General features: G+C 41.1%; 1 protein-coding gene across 1 annotated transcript in view; it reads left to right on the forward strand.

Annotated features, from left to right (window-relative positions):
* Positions 1 to 20,000, forward strand: part of ptprma (protein tyrosine phosphatase receptor type Ma) — a gene marked incomplete at its 3' end in the record, with an annotated part of 259,378 nt that overhangs the window by 103,247 nt on the left and 136,131 nt on the right. The window contains exons 3-5 of the mRNA XM_056272706.1: positions 2,408 to 2,682; positions 11,521 to 11,599; positions 16,499 to 16,614. Of these exons, the coding sequence (XP_056128681.1) occupies positions 2,408 to 2,682; positions 11,521 to 11,599; positions 16,499 to 16,614 (470 nt within the window). The remainder of the gene's footprint in view (positions 1 to 2,407; positions 2,683 to 11,520; positions 11,600 to 16,498; positions 16,615 to 20,000) is intronic.

A 20,000-nucleotide genomic window follows, 5' to 3' on the forward strand; every position in this document is an offset into this window, starting at 1 on the left:
ACACACACTCTCACTCACTCACTCTCTCACACTCTCACTATCACACACTCTCACTCTCTCACTCTCTCACACTCTCTCACTCTCTCACACACTCTCACTATCACACACTCTCACACTCTCACACTAACTTACACACACTCTCATATTCACACACACTCACTCACTCACTCACTCTCTCACACTCTCACTATCACACACTCTCACTCTCTCACTCTCTCACACTCTCTCACTCTCTCACACACTCTCACTATCACACACTCTCACACTCTCACACTAACTTACACACACTCTCATATTCACACACACTCACTCACTCACTCACTCTCTCACTCTCTCACACTCTCTCACTCTCTCACACACTCTCACTATCACACACTCTCACACTCTCACACTAACTTACACACACTCTCATATTCACACACACTCACTCACTCACTCACTCTCTCACACTCTCACTATCACACACTCTCACACTAACTTACACACACTCTCAGACTCTCACTCTCTCACTATCACACACTCACACACTCTCATACTCACACACTAACTTACACACACTCTCATATTCACAAACACGGCACGGCACACGGATAGGGGTGGTGATGGCACAGTGGATAAGACACATGCCTTTGGTGTGAGAGACCCGGGTTCGAATCCACTGCGAGACACCAATGTGTCCCTGAGCAAGACACTTAACCCCTAGTTGCTCCAGAGGCGTGCGACCTCTGACATATATAGCAATTGTAAGTCGCTTTGGATAAAAGCGTCAGCTAAATGAATAAATGTAAATGTAAATGTAAACACACTCTCCCACTCTCACTCACTCACACTCTCACACTCTCTCACTCTCTCACACTCTCACTATCACACACTGTAATACTCACACACTAACTTACACACACTCTCATATTCACACACTCACTATCTCACACTCTCACTCTCTCACACTCTCTCACACTCTCGCTATCACACACTCTCACACTCACTCACTCTCTCACACTCTCACTATCACACACTCTCGCACTCTCACTCTCTCACACTCACTATCACACACTCTCACTATCACACACTCTCACACTCTCACTCTCTCACACTCTCTCACACTCTCACTATCACACACTCTCACACTCTCACTCTCTCTCACTCTCTCACACACTCTCACACACACTCTCTCACACACTCTCTCACACAGTCTCTCACACACACTCTCTCACACTCTCACTATCACACACTCTCACACTCTCACTCTCTCACACACTCTCACAAACACTCTCACACACACTCTCTCACACTCTCACTATCACACACTCTCACACTCACTCACTCTCTCACACTCACTCACTCTCTCACACTCTCACTATCACACACTGTAATACTCACAGACTAACTTACACTCTCATATTCACACACACACTCTCACACTCTCACTCTCTCACTCTCTCTCACTCTCTCACACACTCTCACACTCTCACACTCTCACACTCTCTCACTCTCTCACACTCTCACTATCACACACTGTAATACTCACACACTAACTTACACACTCTCATATTCACACACACACTCTCACTCACTCACTCTCTCACACTCTCTCACTCTATCACTCTCTCTCACTCTCTCACACTCACTCTCTCTCACTCTCTCACTCTCTCACACTCTCACTCTCTCTCACACACTCACTCTCTCTCATTCTCTCACACTCACTCTCTCACTATCACACACTCACACACTTACACACTCTAACTCTCTCTCACTCTCTCACTCTCTCACTATCACACACTCACACACTCTCACTCTCTCTCACTAACTTACACACACTCTCAGACTCTCACTCTCTCACTATCACACACTCACACACTCTCATACTCACACACTAACTTACACACACTCTCATATTCACACACACACTCTCACACTCTCACTTTCTCTCACTCTCTCACACTCACTCTCTCTCACTCTCTCACTATCACACACTCTCACTCTCTCACTATCACAGACTCTCACACTCTCACTCTCTCTCACTCTCTCACACTCACTCTCTCTCACTCTCTCACTATCACACACTCACACACTCACACACTCTCACTCTCTCTCACTCTCTCACTCTCTCTCACTCTCTCACTATCACACACTCACACACTCACACTCTCACACTAACTTACACATACTCTCAGACTCTCACTCTCACACACTCTCTCACACTCTCACACACTCTCTCACACTCTCACACTCTCATACTCATACTCACACACTAACTTACATACACTCTAATACTCACACACTCTCATACTCACACTATCACACTAACTTACACACACTCTCATACTCACACTAGCTTACACACACTCTCATACTCACACACTCACTAAACATGACTTATCATTGTCTATTATGATCTTCTCCACAGGCTCAGCGTTCATGATGGTGAACTCCTCGGGTCGGTTTGCGGGTCAGAAGGCTTTACTCTTCACTCCGCAGCTGAAAGAGAACGACACACACTGCGTGATATTCCAGTTCTATGTTGCGGGTCGAGAGGGCGGCAGACCTGGACATCTGAACATCTACATCAAGGAGAACAACAGCCCGATGGGTTTACCGGTGTGGAACACGACTGGACCCGCCACACACTCCTGGAGCCAGGTGGAGCTCGCCATCAGCACTTACTGGCCCAACTACTACCAGGTGAACTGTGTGTGAGTGAGTGAGTGAGTGAGTGAGTGAGTGAGTGAGTGAGTGAGTGAGTGAGTGAGTGAGTGAGTGAGTGAGTGAGTGTGTGAGTGTGTGAGTGTGTGAGTGAGTGAGTGTGAGTGAGTGAGTGAGTGAGTGTGTGAGTGAGTGAGTGTGTGAGTGAGTGAGTGAGTGAGTGAGTGAGTGAGTGTGTGAGTGAGTGTGTGAGTGAGTGTGTGAGTGAGTGAGTGAGTGAGTGAGTGAGTGAGTGTGTGAGTGAGTGTGTGAGTGAGTGTGTGAGTGAGTGAGTGAGTGAGTGAGTGAGTGAGTGAGTGAGTGAGTGAGTGAGTGAGTGAGTGAGTGAGTGAGTGAGTGAGTGAGTGTGTGAATGAGTGAGTGAGTGAGTGAGTGAGTGAGTGAGTGAGTGAGTGAGTGAGTGTGTGAGTGAGTGAGTGAGTGTGTGAGTTAATGTGTCTGAGTGAGTGAGTGAGTGAGTGAGTGAGTGAGTGAGTGAGTGAGTGAGTGAGTGTGTGTGTGTGTGTGTGTCAGTGAGTGAGTAAGTGTGTGTGTGTGTGTGTGTGTGTGTGTGTGTGTGTGTGTGTGTGTGTGTGTGTGTGTGTGTGTGTGTGTGTGTGTGTGTGTGTGTGTGTGTGTGTGTGTGTGTGTCAGTGAGTGAGTGAGTGTGTGTGTGCTCAGATACATGTTATTTTCTGTCACCTGCCCATCAGTTTCAGGTGAATGTAATGAAAATCTGCCCCCCATTAAAGAGAAACATAGAATCACATTTCTGCTGCTTGATTTCCACATGTGCTGTGAGCCTGAAGAGAGAGTGTGTGTGAGTGTGTGCTGTGAGCCTGAAGAGAGTGTGTGTGTGAGCCTGAAGAGAGAGTGTGTGAGTGTGTGTGTGAGCCTGAAGAGAGAGACGCTCTGATTTCACACATGCTGGTCATTAGTGACCCGTCCTCATGGGTGTTGACGGAGCCCCGTGTTAATTGGTGGAACGAGCCCCCGTGACCCCGCGCAGGGAACGCGCGCTTTGGTAAATTACTCCATTAGAGCGACAGCGAGAGGTTACGACGAGACCCTGATTAGATGCTTTGGAGGAACACACACACACACACACACCAAACCCTGCAGCACATCATCTTTTCATTTGTAAAGTTTCATTATGACGTGTGGAGAAGTGAGGATTTTAAACGGGCTTCTGTCAGATTATTCATGCTTTACTGAACTTTTTAACTATAAATAATAATATTTATTATTGTTATTATTGTTGTTAAATAAAATAATAAGGAAAAATTAAGAAATATTACTATTGTAATTTATCTACTGTAAAATAAAACATATTTAAGGAAAATAATATAATAATGAGTGTTTTATAATAATATTTTAATAATTTGAGTTGTTGTTACTATTATTAAAAAACAGTAAATAAAATTAAGAGATGTTGTTATTGTAATTTTTCATTGTATATTTAAGGAAAATAGTATAATAATAATAAGAGTTTTATTATAATAATAATAAATTATATAAATATAAAATTTAAATGAATAATAAAATATTATTATTATTGTTTTTACTGTTATTAAATAAAATTATAAAGAAATGTATTTTATATTATGTTATTTTATTTTCACTGTAAAATAAAAATAAAATAATGTTTTTATATTATTATTATTAATATTATTGTTTTTGTTAATAAATAAAATAATAAGGCAAATTAAGAAATAGTCCTATTGCAAATTTCCACACCGCGAAACTCTGCAACACATAATTTCATTTGCAAAGTTTCATTATGACGAGTGGAGAAGTGTGAGCCGATTCAAAAGGATTGTAAATGGGCTTCTGTCAGATTATTCATGCTTTGCTGAACTTTTTGATTGCATTAGAGGAATAATTCAGGCAATAATTAAAATTAATTTACTTATTAGCTCTAATGACTTTCCAAACCTTTTAGTGCTGGCATCAGTGAAGCTGCGAACACTGTCCTAACCAGATGAAACTACGCACACAATTAAAAAAAATGATCTTTATCATTTTAATCAGCCGGAACGAACAGAGGATTGTAATCGGTTTCTATTTCTGTGACATCGCAGCTGGAGATACAAACAAAGATGACAATGATCATCTTAGAACTAATGAACTAATTATGTGCTTTTATTTCATCTTAAAAAGGTCTAAAGTCAGTTTTAGGCAAACTGAAAGCAACAATAGATAATTCATCTCAGATCTTAGAAATATGTCAAATTTCTATTTTACGTAATTTATTTTGATTGACTTTTAATTATCATTCATATTTAATATACTGTATTTTTTTCCATACATCTCATAATAGTATTTATCTGAGATCTTGAAAATAGATGAAAGGAAACAGGAATGTTTAAACTGTTTATTCAATGACAAAGATTGTTTCATTCACTCACTGTGCATTCTTAATAAAGTTAAAATGGTTTAATATTTGTAAATTAAGTGCAGTAATGCAAATGCAGTGCGCTTGCAGAGAGACTCCGCCCACACACTCTTCTGATTAGCTGTGATTTGTGATTGATTGGTTGTGAGTGCAGTGCGCTTGCAGAGAGACTCCGCCCACACACTCTTCTGATTGGCTGTGATTTGTGATTGATTGGTTGTGAGTGCAGTGCGCTTGCAGAGAGACTCCGCCCACACACTCTTCTGATTAGCTGTGATTTGTGATTGATTGGTTGTGAGTGCAGTGCGCTTGCAGAGAGACTCCGCCCACACGCTCTTCTGATTGGCTGTGATTTATTGGTTGTGAGTGCAGTGCGCTTGCAGAGAGACTCCGCCCACACGCTCTTCTGATTGGCTGTGATTGATTGGTTGTGAGTGCAGTGCGCTTGCAGAGAGACTCCGCCCACACACTCTTCTGATTGGCTGTGATTTGTGATTGATTGGTTGTGAGTGCAGTGCGCTTGCAGAGACTCCGCCCACACACTCTTCTGATTGGCTGTGATTGATTGGTTGTGAGTGCAGTGCGCTTGCAGAGAGACTCCGCCCACACACTCTTCTGATTGGTTTTGATTTGTGATTGATTGGTTGTGAGTGCAGTGTGCTTGCAGAGAGACTCCGCCCACACGCTCTTCTGATTGGCTGTGATTGATTGGTTGTGAGTGCAGTGCGCTTGCAGAGAGACTCCGCCCACACACTCTTCTGATTGGCTTTGATTTGTGATTGATTGGTTGTGAGTGCAGTGCGCTTGCAGAGACTCCGCCCACACACTCTTCTGATTGGCTGTGATTGATTGGTTGTGAGTGCAGTGCGCTTGCAGAGACTCCGCCCACACACTCTTCTGATTGGCTTTGATTTGTGATTGATTGGTTGTTAGTGCAGTGTGCTTGCAGAGAGACTCCGCCCACACGCTCTTCTGATTGGCTGTGATTTATTGGTTGTGAGTGCAGTGCGCTTGCAGAGAGACTCCGCCCACACACTCTTCTGATTGGCTGTGATTTGTGATTGATTGGTTGTGAGTGCAGTGCGCTTGCAGAGACTCCGCCCACACACTCTTCTGATTGGCTGTGATTTATTGGTTGTGAGTGCAGTGCGCTTGCAGAGAGACTCCGCCCACACACTCTTCTGATTGGCTGTGATTTGTGATTGATTGGTTGTGAGTGCAGTGCGCTTGCAGAGACTCCGCCCACACACTCTTCTGATTGGCTGTGATTTATTGGTTGTGAGTGCAGTGCGCTTGCAGAGAGACTCCGCCCACACACTCTTCTGATTGGCTGTGATTTGTGATTGATTGGTTGTGAGTGCAGTGCGCTTGCAGAGAGACTCCGCCCACACACTCTTCTGATTGGCTGTGATTGATTGGTTGTGAGTGCAGTGCGCTTGCAGAGAGACTCCGCCCACACACTCTTCTGATTAGCTGTGATTTGTGATTGATTGGTTGTCAGTGCAGTGCGCTTGCAGAGAGACTCCGCCCACACACTCTTCTGATTGGCTTTGATTTGTGATTGATTGGTTGTGAGTGCAGTGCGCTTGCAGAGACTCCGCCCACACACTCTTCTGATTGGCTGTGATTGATTGGTTGTGAGTGCAGTGCGCTTGCAGAGAGACTCCGCCCACACACTCTTCTGATTGGCTGTGATTTGTGATTGATTGGTTGTGTGTGCAGTGCGCTTGCAGAGACTCCGCCCACACACTCTTCTGATTGGCTGTGATTGATTGGTTGTGAGTGCAGTGCGCTTGCAGAGACTCCGCCCACACGCTCTTCTGATTGGCTGTGATTGATTGGTTGTGAGTGCAGTGCGCTTGCAGAGACTCCGCCCACACGCTCTTCTGATTGGCTGTGATTGATTGGTTGTGAGTGCAGTGCGCTTGCAGAGACTCCGCCCACACGCTCTTCTGATTGGCTGTGATTGATTTTGTCACGTCTTGTTGTTGAATTGTTTCTGGTGTGGACAGCAATTGCTTGTCACTATAATCTGTCTTAATCTGGTTAGGAAACTAGAAATAGAAAATAGAAAAACTGCATCGCAGAAACACACACACACACACACACACACACACACACACACACTGTAAGTCTCAGATTAGCAGTGTTGAATACCGTGGTAAACTGAGAGCAGACGTGGTTTTAACCTCCGCCGCCTGAAATATCTTGTGTTTAAGCATCAGCACATTTGTCATTCCGACTCTGGGAGCGGTTTAACAGGAGCATCCCGACATTTCTGACATGGGTTGAGTTTAACAGTATATATAACGAGTATATTACAGGAGCCGTCATGTGTTTGCTGAGATTACTGGTGTCTGTGAGTTTATTTCTGTGCCGTCTGCGTTGAGGAATGGTGTGCACTCTCAGATGTTGCTCTGCTAGTTTGATGTGTAACTTGCATGTGTTATTAAGGCTCTTAAAAAGATTCCACATGCATCGCTCTGTGTGATAAGAATAGAGCGAGTGTGTGTCTAATTAGCGACGTCAGGATAATTATTGGTCGCTTTAATTGCACAGTATCGTAAGTGATCATCAAAATGAAACCACCTGGTGCTTTGGACATTATTTTGTAATTACAGGCTCGATTTGATGTGTTTCCTCTCTAGAAAGATGCAGTTGAAACCTCTGTGCTGATGGGGCGGTCGGGTCAGCGATCAGAGCTTTTCATTGGTTGTGACAGACTGATTTAGTTTTTATGCATTTCTTTTTATATATATATATATATATTTGTTGTTGTTGCAAACTGCATTTTTACAGTTTATACCAGCTCACCCACCATAAACAACCCTATCCAGCCCCAACACAGCAATCCAGGAGATCTGGAAAAATAAAATAAAATAAAATAAAATAAAATAAAATAAAATAAAATAAAATAAAATAAAATAAAATAAAATAAAATAAAATAAAATAAAAAATATATAAAATAAAACAAAAATAATAATAAAGAAATAAATATATAAAAAGTAAAATAAAATAAAATAAATATAGATATATATAAAAAAATATATATAAAAAATACATTTAAATAAATAAATAAATAAAATAAAAATAAAATAAATATATATTTATATATATAGAAAAGAATATATATATATATATATATATAGAAAAGAATTACATACAAATACAAGCAAAGATACATGAACACTGAATCAACATGCACCAATGCGACATTTTTCTAAATATCTAAAAATATATATAAAAAATACATTTAAATAAATAAATAAATAAAATAAAAATAAAATAAATATATATTTATATATATAGAAAAGAATATATATATATATATATATATAGAAAAGAATTACATACAAATACAAGCAAAGATACATGAACACTGAATCAACATGCACCAATGCGACATTTTTCTAAATGTATTAATCATTTGTTAATAAACAAGTATTCATTACTTCAATGAGCTCATTGTTTCTGCATTAAATCATTACATTGTTTAAATTAGTAATTTGTTAGCTAACTGTGACTTTCTGAAATACATAACTCAGACAGTTTCCTCTGATAACATATCTTTATTTGTTATAATTTTGATGATTATGGTTTACAGATATGAAAACCTTTTCACAATATTCTAATTTTGAATTTGGGGTTTCCATAAGCTGTAAGCTTAACAAATAAAGGCTTGAAATATCTCAATTTGAGTGTGTGTGTGTGTGTGTGCGTGTGTGTTGTGTGAGTGTGTTAGTGTGTGTGTGTGAGAGAGAGAGAGAGTGAGAGAGTGTGTGTGTGTGTGTGTGAGAGAGAGAGAGAGAGAGAGAGAGAGAGAGAGATAGTGAGAGTGTGTGTGTGTGTGAGAGAGAGAGAGAGAGAGAGAGAGAGATAGTGAGAGTGTGTGTGTGTGTGAGAGAGAGAGAGAGAGAGAGAGATAGTGAGAGTGTGTGTGTGTGTGAGAGAGAGAGAGAGAGAGAGAGATAGTGAGAGAGAGTGTGTGTGTGTGTGAGAGAGAGAGAGAGAGAGAGAGAGAGAGAGATAGTGAGAGTGTGTGTGTGTGTGAGAGAGAGAGAGAGAAAGAGAGAGAGATAGTGAGAGAGAGTGTGTGTGTGTGTGAGAGAGAGAGAGAGAGAGAGAGAGAGAGAGAGAGAGAGAGAGAGAGTGTGTGTGTGTGTGTGTGTGAGAGAGAGAGAGAGAGAGAGAGAGAGAGAGAGAGAGAGATAGTGAGAGTGTGTGTGTGTGTGAGAGAGAGAGAGAGAAAGAGAGAGAGATAGTGAGAGAGAGTGTGTGTGTGTGTGAGAGAGAGAGAGAGAGAGAGAGAGAGAGAGAGAGAGAGTGTGTGTGTGTGTGTGTGTGTGTGTGTGATATTATGGGATGTTTGGAGAGCCACACCCAGTTCCTAAAGGAAGCGTGTCATTCCTGTCCTTCATCTGAGCTCGTGTTCCCCTGTCCCGCGTGTGACCGCTCAGATCGCACAGTCATATGTTAATATATTAGTTATTTTAAGGATCATTAGGGATGTTTACTCTGTTCATGTTAGTTTGGGGACGGCAGTGACCGGTGGTCCATTACCAGACAAATAGCTTTAGATTCAAACTGCAGTTCAGTCCCTGTGAAACCTGGAAATGTGAAGAAATCATTATTTCTCGTCCACTTAATGTTAATGAAACAGATTATAACTTATATAGATCATTCTGTCGTCATTTACCAAACCTGACTTTCTTCAGTGGAACACTTTCAACATTGGACATTGCATTGTGGACAGAAAAAATGTTCTTTAATGTCTCTCAGGTTTGAAAGGGAGTGATTAAACACATCTGGGTGCCGATGTCATGACTATATATTACCGTATATTTCATTCAAGCTGCTTTTCCACATCATATTCCGGACGCCGGATCTGTCGGTCACCAGCCGGTCCAGGTCAGTGTGACCGTGATGTTGCAGAACCGGCTCCTGGGACGCCTGTCAAACCTCTCGCGCGCTGAATATGCATCATAATAGAAAGCTTAGCAAAGAGCATGTATCCCAGAATCCTTCACTCTGCCCGTCTTTAGCCCTGACCCCCAGAGTCTGGCTGTCGAGTTGAGTTGTTTGGCTGTATAAACCCAGCAGATTTAGCACATGCTGCCGCAGCATCTCGCTGATAGAGACGTGATTTACCACGTCTATAAAGTCTGCAATCTGACAGACAGCCGATTCTCCACGAGCACCCTTGGAGCCCGATCCCGTTCGCCCGCTGATTTCACACGTTCAGCCCAATCACTAAAGCCAAATGGTGTTTTAATGAGCACTAATGACCGGCGTGAATGCTGTTTTCCTCATCTTCGTAATCTCCACTGAAACGGGAAGCTAAGGCGGGGCTTATTGAATGGCTCCTCCCCCTTTTCAAATAGCCAATAGCGTTTAGTTTCCCCCAGCACCATGGAAGCGAATCCGAGCGCTGATGATACGCTGGATTTAATAGTAGAGATGTTAATAAATTCAAGCCATTTTTGACTCTGGATCATAAACCCAGTCACGAGTCGCACGGCAATAGCCGACAATGCATTGTATGGGTCAAAATCATCGATTTTTCTTTTATGCCAAAAATCATTAGGATATTAAGTAAAGGATATTTTGTAAATTTCCTACCGTGAATATATAAAAAATATACTTTTGTGAGTGGATGCAGCAAAATCGTGCACTTTAAAGGCGATTTTCTCAATGTTTAGATTTTTTGCACCCTCAGATTCCAGATTTTAAAAATAACCCGGCCAAATATTGTCCTATCCTAACAAACCATTCATCAATGGAAAGCTTATTTATCCAGCTTTCAGATGACGTATAAATCTAAATTTCCACAAATTGACCCTTGTGACTGGTTTTGTGGTCCACGGTCTCATTTCATTCTTAACCAACGTTGGAAAACGGAATAAAACTAAAGCGTTTGAGTAACAGAACACACACATCTCCGACCCATAATGCTCTGTGACGTGTCCGTTACAGCAGAGGGGGCGGAGCTTCAGATTCTAGAGAGCATTTGATTGGACAGAAGATGTGATGTCATAACAATCCCTGATCCATTTTAGCGTTTAGGTTTTGAATGCTTATATCTCCTAAATGCGAATTTTGTCATTGTTTTGGAACACGCCGGCTTATTCATAACCTTAAGGCGAACATATTCATACTAAAAGCTACAAAAATGTATTTTGATTTCAGGGGGCTTTTAATGACCGCCGTGAATCTGATCCCATACGCCCATGATTTAACACGTTCAGCCCAATCACTAAAGCCGTAATGGTGTTTTAATGAGCACTAATGACCAGCGTGAATGGTGTTTTCTTCATCTTCGTGGGTCGTTGTTTAAACCCTCACCTTGGCTCCTGCGGGACACCTCAGTGCCGGTGTGTGTGTGTGACATTTTGAGAGCGAGTCCATTTATCACTGTGGTTATGAGCTTTCTCTTTCCTCCGCAGATCGTCTTTGAAGTGGTGACCTCCGGGCAGAGAGGCTTTCTCGCCATCAAGGACGTCGTTCTCCAGGGCCATCAGTGCAGTAAGACCCGTTTCTCTATCTCTCCGTCTCTCCGTCGTAAAATCAGCCTCATCACCCGCTCCTTGGCCTTTTCCTGCCAGCCTCCCAACATCAATATCGTCGGTCTTTCTCCAGGCATTGGCGAGTCATAAAAGAGAGCGTAATAACGAAAACAAAAGAGAGAAGATGGCGATAAAGCAGGAGAGAGATCAGCGTGTGAAAGAGACACCGCTAGCCGGAGAGGAGGATGAAAGTGGGATTCTGCTGAGATAGATAGATAGATAGATAGATAGATAGATAGATAGATAGATAGATAGATAGATAGATAGATAGATAGATAGATAGATAGATAGATAGATAGATGGATGGATGGATGGATGGATGGATGGATGGATGGATGGATGGATTTAGATAGATAGATAGATAGATAGATAGATAGATAGATAGATAGATAGATAGATAGATAGATAGATAGATAGATGATGGATGATGGATGGATGATGGATGGATGATGGATGGACAGATAGATAGATAGATAGATGATGGATGGATGATGGATGGATGGATGGATGGATGGATCGATAGATAGATAGATAGATAGATAGATAGATAGATAGATAGATAGATAGATAGATAGATAGATAGATGGATAGATGGATAGATGGATGGATGGATGGATGGATGGATGGATGGATGGATGGATGGATGGATGGATGGATAGATAGATTTAGATAGATAGATAGATAGATAGATAGATAGATAGATAGATAGATAGATAGATAGATGATGGATGATGGATGGATGATGGATGGATGGATGGATGGATGGATGATGGATGGACAGATAGATAGATAGATAGATAGATAGATAGATAGATAGATAGATAGATAGATAGATAGATAGATAGATAGATAGATAGATAGATAGATAGATAGATAGATAGATAGATAGATAATTTAATAATTTGTCAAATGATGAAAACAATAAGGATGCTCTTGCTGTGTGTCTCGGTCTCTGTGAACTTTAGCGCATCACATAAATGACCCGAAACTCAACGCCATATACTCGCCTCACAGACATGAGAAATATACCTACAGAAAGCTTGAAAGTCTACTAGTCTACTTTTGAATGAACAAATTCAAATGGAACATAAATATTTTCAGATTATGTAATCCGTATGAAACGTGCATATAGGCAGAGATTTTGAATCTTGAATGCTTTAGAGCGACACACTGAAGTTTGATCTCTTATTAAAGACGACACTCGGCAGATTATTGCTGAAGTGAAAACAGTTTTAAAAAGTAAACTTAAAAAAAGTTACAGCATTTTACGTTTATTGTTATGAAAAATGCACAAAAATACTATTTTCAATTTTTATATGAAATTTACTTTAAAACTGCAAGAAAATCAAAACCATAAACCTAAGCCAGCTGTGCTCCAGATGTGAGTCTGATCTCTCAGTGAATGATCTTCCAGTGAGATGTTGTTCGGCTGCAGTTCCAAACGCTTCCACTAGAGGAAACTCGTCTCTCATTCATTTCCAATGCGCTCGTTTCTGACCGCGAGGAGCACAAGTGACTATTGCTTACAGGACCGTTTAACCTGTTCACATCATGTCCGTAATATATTTGTGTGTTCACACAGCAAGTGCCGAAACCTTTACCAACTTTCGTACAATTCCGAAGAAGTAAAAAATTCAATAAAAACTTAAAATGTTTCTGTCAAAAAATGACCGAAGAGCAGCGTAGGGTTGATAAACACTGTTTAAAAGACATCATGTGTATTATAGACTATATGAATGCAGTATGCAGAACATAACTACTAATTAGAGGTCAATATCAACATGACGTTTTTATTTGTGAAGGATGATTTTGTTCGTACAGTAGCGTGTTACAGTAGTGTGTTACAGTAGTGTGTTACAGTAGTGTGTTACAGTAGTGTGTTACAGTAGTGTGTTACAGTAGCGTGTTACAGTGGCGTGTTACAGTAGCGTGTTACAGTAGCGTGTTGGAGTAGCGTGTTACAGTAGCCTGTTAGAGTAGCGTGTTGGAGTAGCGTGTTACAGTAGCGTGTTAGAGTAGTGTGTTACAGTAGAGTGTTACAGTAGCGTGTTACAGTAGTGTGTTACAGTAGCGTGTTACAGTAGCGTGTTACAGTAGCGTGTTAGAGTAGCGTGTTACAGTAGCGTGTTAGAGTAGTGTGTTACAGTAGGGTGTTACAGTAGCGTGTTACAGTAGCGTGTTACAGTAGTGTGTTACAGTAGTGTGTTAGAGAAGTGTGTTACAGTAGCGTGTTACAGTAGCAGCGTGTTACAGTAGTGTGTTATAATAGTGTGTTACAGTAGTGTGTTACAGTACTGTGTTAGAGAAGCGTGTTACAGTAGCGTGTTACAGTAGCGTGTTACAGTAGCGTGTTACAGTAGTGTGTTACAGTAGCGTGTTACAGTATTGTGTTACAGTAGCGTGTTACAGTAGCGTGTTACAGTGGCGTGTTACAGTAGCGTGTTACAGTAGCGTGTTACAGTAGCGTGTTGGAGTAGTGTGTTACAGTAGCGTGTTACAGTACTGTGTTACAGTAGTGTGTTAGAGAAGTGTGTTACAGTAGCGTGTTACAGTAGCGTGTTACAGTAGCGTGTTACAGTAGTGTGTTACAGTAGTGTGTTACAGTACTGTGTTACAGTAGTGTGTTAGAGAAGTGTGTTACAGTAGCGTGTTACAGTAGCGTGTTACAGTAGCGTGTTACAGTAGTGTGTTACAGTATTGTGTTACAGTAGCGTGTTACAGTAGTGTGTTACAGTAGTGTGTTACAGTAGCGTGTTACAGTGGCGTGTTACAGTAGCGTGTTACAGTAGCGTGTTGGAGTAGTGTGTTACAGTAGCATGTTACAGTAGCGTGTTAGAGTAGTGTGTTACAGTAGCGTGTTACAGTAGTGTGTTACAGTAGCGTGTTACAGTAGCGTGTTATAGTAGTGTGTTACAGTAGTGTGTTAGAGAAGTGTGTTACAGTAGCGCGTTACAGTAGCGTGTTACAGTAGCGTGTTACAGTAGTGTGTTACAGTAGTGTGTTATAATAGTGTGTTACAGTAGTGTGTTACAGTAGTGTGTTACAGTAGTGTGTTACAGGAGTGTGTTTTCCGCTGTGATGGTGATAGCTACACCTCCCGCGGTCAGAGAAGGTCTACCATCTGCTTTCATAGAGAGCAAACGAACACAATCATCCTTCACAAATAAAAACGTCATGTTGATATTGACCTCTGATTAGTAGTTATGTTCTGCATACTGCATTCATATAGTCTATAATACACATGATGTCTTTTAAACAGTGTTTAAACAGTAACACGCTACTGTAACACGCTACTGTAACACGCTACTGTAACAAGCTACTGTAACACTACTGTAACACACTACTGTAACACACTACTGTAACACACTACTGTAACACTACTGTAACACACTACTGTAACACACTACTGTAACACGCTACTGTAACACGCTACTGTAACACACTACTGTAACACACTACTGTAACACACTACTGTAACACTACTGTAACACACTACTGTAACACACTACTGTAACACGCTACTGTAACACGCTACTGTAACACACTACTGTAACACACTACTGTAATACGCTACTGTAACACGCTACTGTAAAACACTACTCTAACACGCTACTGTAACACACTACTGTAACACGCTACTGTAACACACTACTGTAACACACTACTGTAACACGCTACTGTAACACACTACTGTAACACACTACTGTAACACACTACTGTAACACACTACTGTAACCATAAGAGAAAGATGGGCAATAAAGGTGCTTCGCTTCAGATGCTGCTGAAACGCTGAAGAGCGTGAGGAGGAAGAGGAGTGCAGAGACTGAGATTACATTAGCAGAGTCTCTTCGTTCACGTCAAGGTCACGCTACTCGTCATAACTTCATTTAAATCAACTTTCATCTCACAGATGCTTTTGGTTTTAAATGCATATTGACCCAGTTATGAGTGCGCTTTGTTGTTCGAGACTAATGAGAACACACCGCAACTTTAATCAATAGAGTTAAGGTTAGTGGTTTAGGGGAACATTATTAGCTGTGCGCAGATTAAATGAGAAACCAATAATGATTTTTCTTTTTTTACTCGTTCTGAAAAACAAGGAGGTTGAGAGGGTGTTATTGATATCTGTAATAAAACATCTTGTTATATTTTGGCACAGTTGAAGAGATCGAGGTCTTGAAAAATGCATCAAGATGAAGTGAGAACAAATATCTGCCGATGGAGACTAATCTTAATTCAAAGAGAAAACAAGATTATTTTTCTGACTCCATTGGCAGATATTTGTTCTCATTTTAAGCACAAACTCACTTCATTTTAATAAAACAATTCTTAATATCTTCAGTCATTTTGCTTCTTCTCCAGTAAATGTATCTTGATGTAAGAATGTTTAGATATTTGTGCTGGAAAACAAGACATAAATATTGAGGTAGAACAAAATTTCTGAGCTATAAAATACTCAGATCATCTGATATTCTCAATATTCGGACTTTTGATTGGAAACTTTGATTTTTGAGTCTGAGGTCTCTTGTGAAACTGTGTATTTCTCAGAAAGAACATTTCATAGCTCAAAGATCTCGCTCATGTGTGTTGATTTAGTGTTTTGCTTTTGTTTGAGGACATGCTGCATGCACACACACACACACACACACACACACACACATGCTGCATGTTTTATTGAACCTGAGAGAATAGAAGAGATTGCAGGAGATGTTTTAGTCTTGTGGCTCTTCTGAAACTCCAGGGCGTGTGTTTTATTTAGTGTGTGTGTGTGTGTGTGTGTGTGTGTGTGTGTGTGTGTGTGTGTGTGTGTGTGTGTGTGTGTGTGTGTGTGTGTGTGTGTGTGTTATTCTGCTTCCAGTGAACACGCCGCACTTCCTCCATATCAAAGGCGTTGAAGTGAACGCTGGACAAACAGCAACCTTTCACTGTACCGTCAACGGAGAGTGGAGAGACAACTTTAACCTCTGGCTGCAGGTCAGACACACACATACACACACAGACACACTCTCACACACACAGACACACACACACACACACATACACACACACACACACACACACACACACACAGACACACACACACAGACACACACACACAGACACACAGACACACACACACACACACACACACATAGACAGAGATGGGCATAAATACATGGAAATGTATTTAAAATACAAATACAAAATACTGTGTGAAAAAATGTATTTAAATACAAATACAGTATTTTGTATTTTGAAAATACACAAAATACATGTGAAATTGGCCATCCAGTGCAGGCATAGGTCACAGTGAATAAAGAAACTACATAGGCCTAATTGCTGGCCATTACAAATAAACTTGTGTAAAATAGCAGCCATTTATATACTTATTTCTGACCAGGTTACAATGTAGTCGATTACTTGTGGTGAACAGTATTAAAAAATCCATACTGCATGTAAAACTGTGGGAAACTTTTCTGCTTTCTAGCAAAGAATATGACCCAAAATCTGACTTCACAGTAACAATATATCATGGTTTCACAATTCTCAATATCAGTTTTAATACAACAGCAAAAACTGAATTTCAAACTCTGTTGAAGGTTTTTTTTTTTTTTGCGGGTAGTCCAATGCTTTTTAAGTAGGGGTGTAACGATACCCTCATGTCACGATTCGATACATATCACGATACTGAACTCACGATATGATATTATTGAGATACTCCAAGACATATGATAAAAAGGTTAACAAAAAATGTACTGTTGATTAAAATGCTAAATTTGATATTACATTGTGTGTGTAAATGAATAGGTTTGGACTCTGTGCTGGAAACCCAAAGCACAGGACAATAGAGACACCAGAATAACAATATTCATGATTCTGAAGCTGAAAACAGAATTATTTAAGACGAATATGCTTGCACTCTTTCAATGACTAGATATGTATGTGGCCAAATAATGTAGGCCACATACTTTACTTTACAGTTAAAGGGATAGTTCACCCCAAAATTAAAATTCTGTCAGTAATTACTCGCCCTCATGTTGTTCCAGCCCAGTAAGACTTTCGTTCATCTTCGGAACAAAAATTAAGATATTTTTTATTAAATCTGAGAGCTGGATCACTCCTCCATAGGCTTCTAAGGGACCGAAACTTGCCGGCCCAAAAGTTATGAAAGACATTGTTAAAATAGTCCGAGTGACGACAGTGACTCAACCTTAAGTTTATCAAGCGACGAGAATACTTTGTGTGCGCAAAAAACAAACAAAAACAACGACTTTATTCAACTATTCATTTCCTTCTCTGTGGGCCTCGAGTCAGTTCACTAGTGTAACAGCGCAGCGCTTCTGTGTTGTACGTCACACACATCACACACATCACACACATGACCAGCGTCGGCCAATAGTGAGCCTGCGTGTGACGTACAACACAGAAGCGCTGCGCTGTTACACTACAACTATCTCGAGGCCAACAGAGAAGGAAATGAAGCCTATGGAGGAGTGATCCAGCTCTCAGATTCAATCAAAAATATCTTAATTTGTGTTCTGAAGATGAACTAAAGTCTTCCTGGGTTGGATCAACATGAGGGAGAGCTGACAGAGTTTTGGGGTGAACTATCCCTTTAACATCAGACATTTGGCATTATCAGGACCCACAAATATTCCCTAATAATTGCATTATTATTATATTCAACACTATATAGTAGATGTAGTACTGACACTAAAACTCTTTTTCTCACACATTAGGTTTTTTTTGGGGGTGAATTATCCACGATACATATTGTTGCATTTTTGTATTGCGATATATTGTGACATGATATTGTTACACCCCTATTTTTTAAGCATAGTAATTTTATATTTATTTGATGTAAAGTTTATTTGTTTCTATAAGTTCATTAAAATTATAAATGAGTCTGAACTAGTTGATGCACGAAACCAGGACCTGGATAAAGAGGTTGACTGGCAAAAAGTATTTTATGTATTTTGAAAATACAAAAATACTCATCTTAAATGTATTTAAATACAAATTACATTTGATTTTTCCCAAAGGCTTCAAAATACAAAATACAAAATAGTATTTTGTATTTCAAATACGTATTTTAAATACATGTATCTGAAATACTGCCCATCCCTGCACATAGACACACTCTCACACACACAGACACACACACACACACACACACGCACACACACACAGACACACACACACACACACACACACACACACACACACACACACACACACACACACACACACACACAGACACACTCTCACACACACAGACACACACACACACACACACACACACACACACACACACACAGACACACGCACACACACACAGACACACACACACACACACACACACACACACACACACACACACAGACACACTCTCACACACACAGACACACACACACACACACAGACACACACACAGACACATTCTCACACACACAGACATATTCTCACACACACAGACACACACACACAGACACACACTCACACACACTCACACACGCACAAACAAACACACACACACACACACACACACTCACTCCCACACACTCACACACTAACACACACACACACTCACTAACACAGACACATACACACACACTCACTCACTCACTCTCACTCACACTCTAACACACACACACTCACACACACACTCACTGAGTGAGTGTGAGTGTGTGTGTGTGTTAAGGCCCGTACACACCGGGACGAATATCTGCGCGCGTTATTCAGCAGCGTTTTTCAACGCGATTTTCGCTGACGATGAGCCGAGTGAACATGCCCTGACATTAGATGGCACTTAATGTAAAACAGAAATAGTCCTATGTTGTAGTCGCTGTTGCGTTTGTCATATAGTTCTTTATGTTCCGACACCAACGAGACCAGCGGCTCTAATCTGGCCTTGCATCTTCCTCGTCTTAAGCCCCGTTCACACTACACGCGACCAAGCGACGCGATACCATTCATTTCAATGGAGAGCGGGCGACTTCCGGCGACACGCGCGACAGCGACCGGATGGGGCGTGTCTGGCGACGCGACAAAGTTGAGATCTGTTTAACTTTATGCAAATGAGGAGCGACTTTCGGGAGCGACAACCAATAGGAGCGGAGCGCGTATGATGCTTCTCCACATCATTGGATGTCATTCATAAAGGCAACCAGTAGTGGGAACTCCCACTAGCGACCTCATCGCCAGCCACTGGCGACATGCAGCGACAAAGTCGCTTGTAGTGTGAACGGGGCTTTATTTCTCCTCGGCAGTGTAGACGCTACTTGGCGTATATCTTCTTCGCCGTTACGTATGTGTGCTCGGCAAGACCGTTTTGTGTTTGAGCGCCCCCAAGTTGTGTTTTACTGTAACTTCAGGAGCTC

This window comes from Rhinichthys klamathensis, unplaced genomic scaffold (genome assembly GCF_029890125.1).
Source record: "Rhinichthys klamathensis goyatoka isolate OS25496 unplaced genomic scaffold, OSU_Roscu_1.1 h1tg000346l_1, whole genome shotgun sequence".
NCBI lineage: Eukaryota > Metazoa > Chordata > Actinopteri > Cypriniformes > Leuciscidae > Rhinichthys > Rhinichthys klamathensis.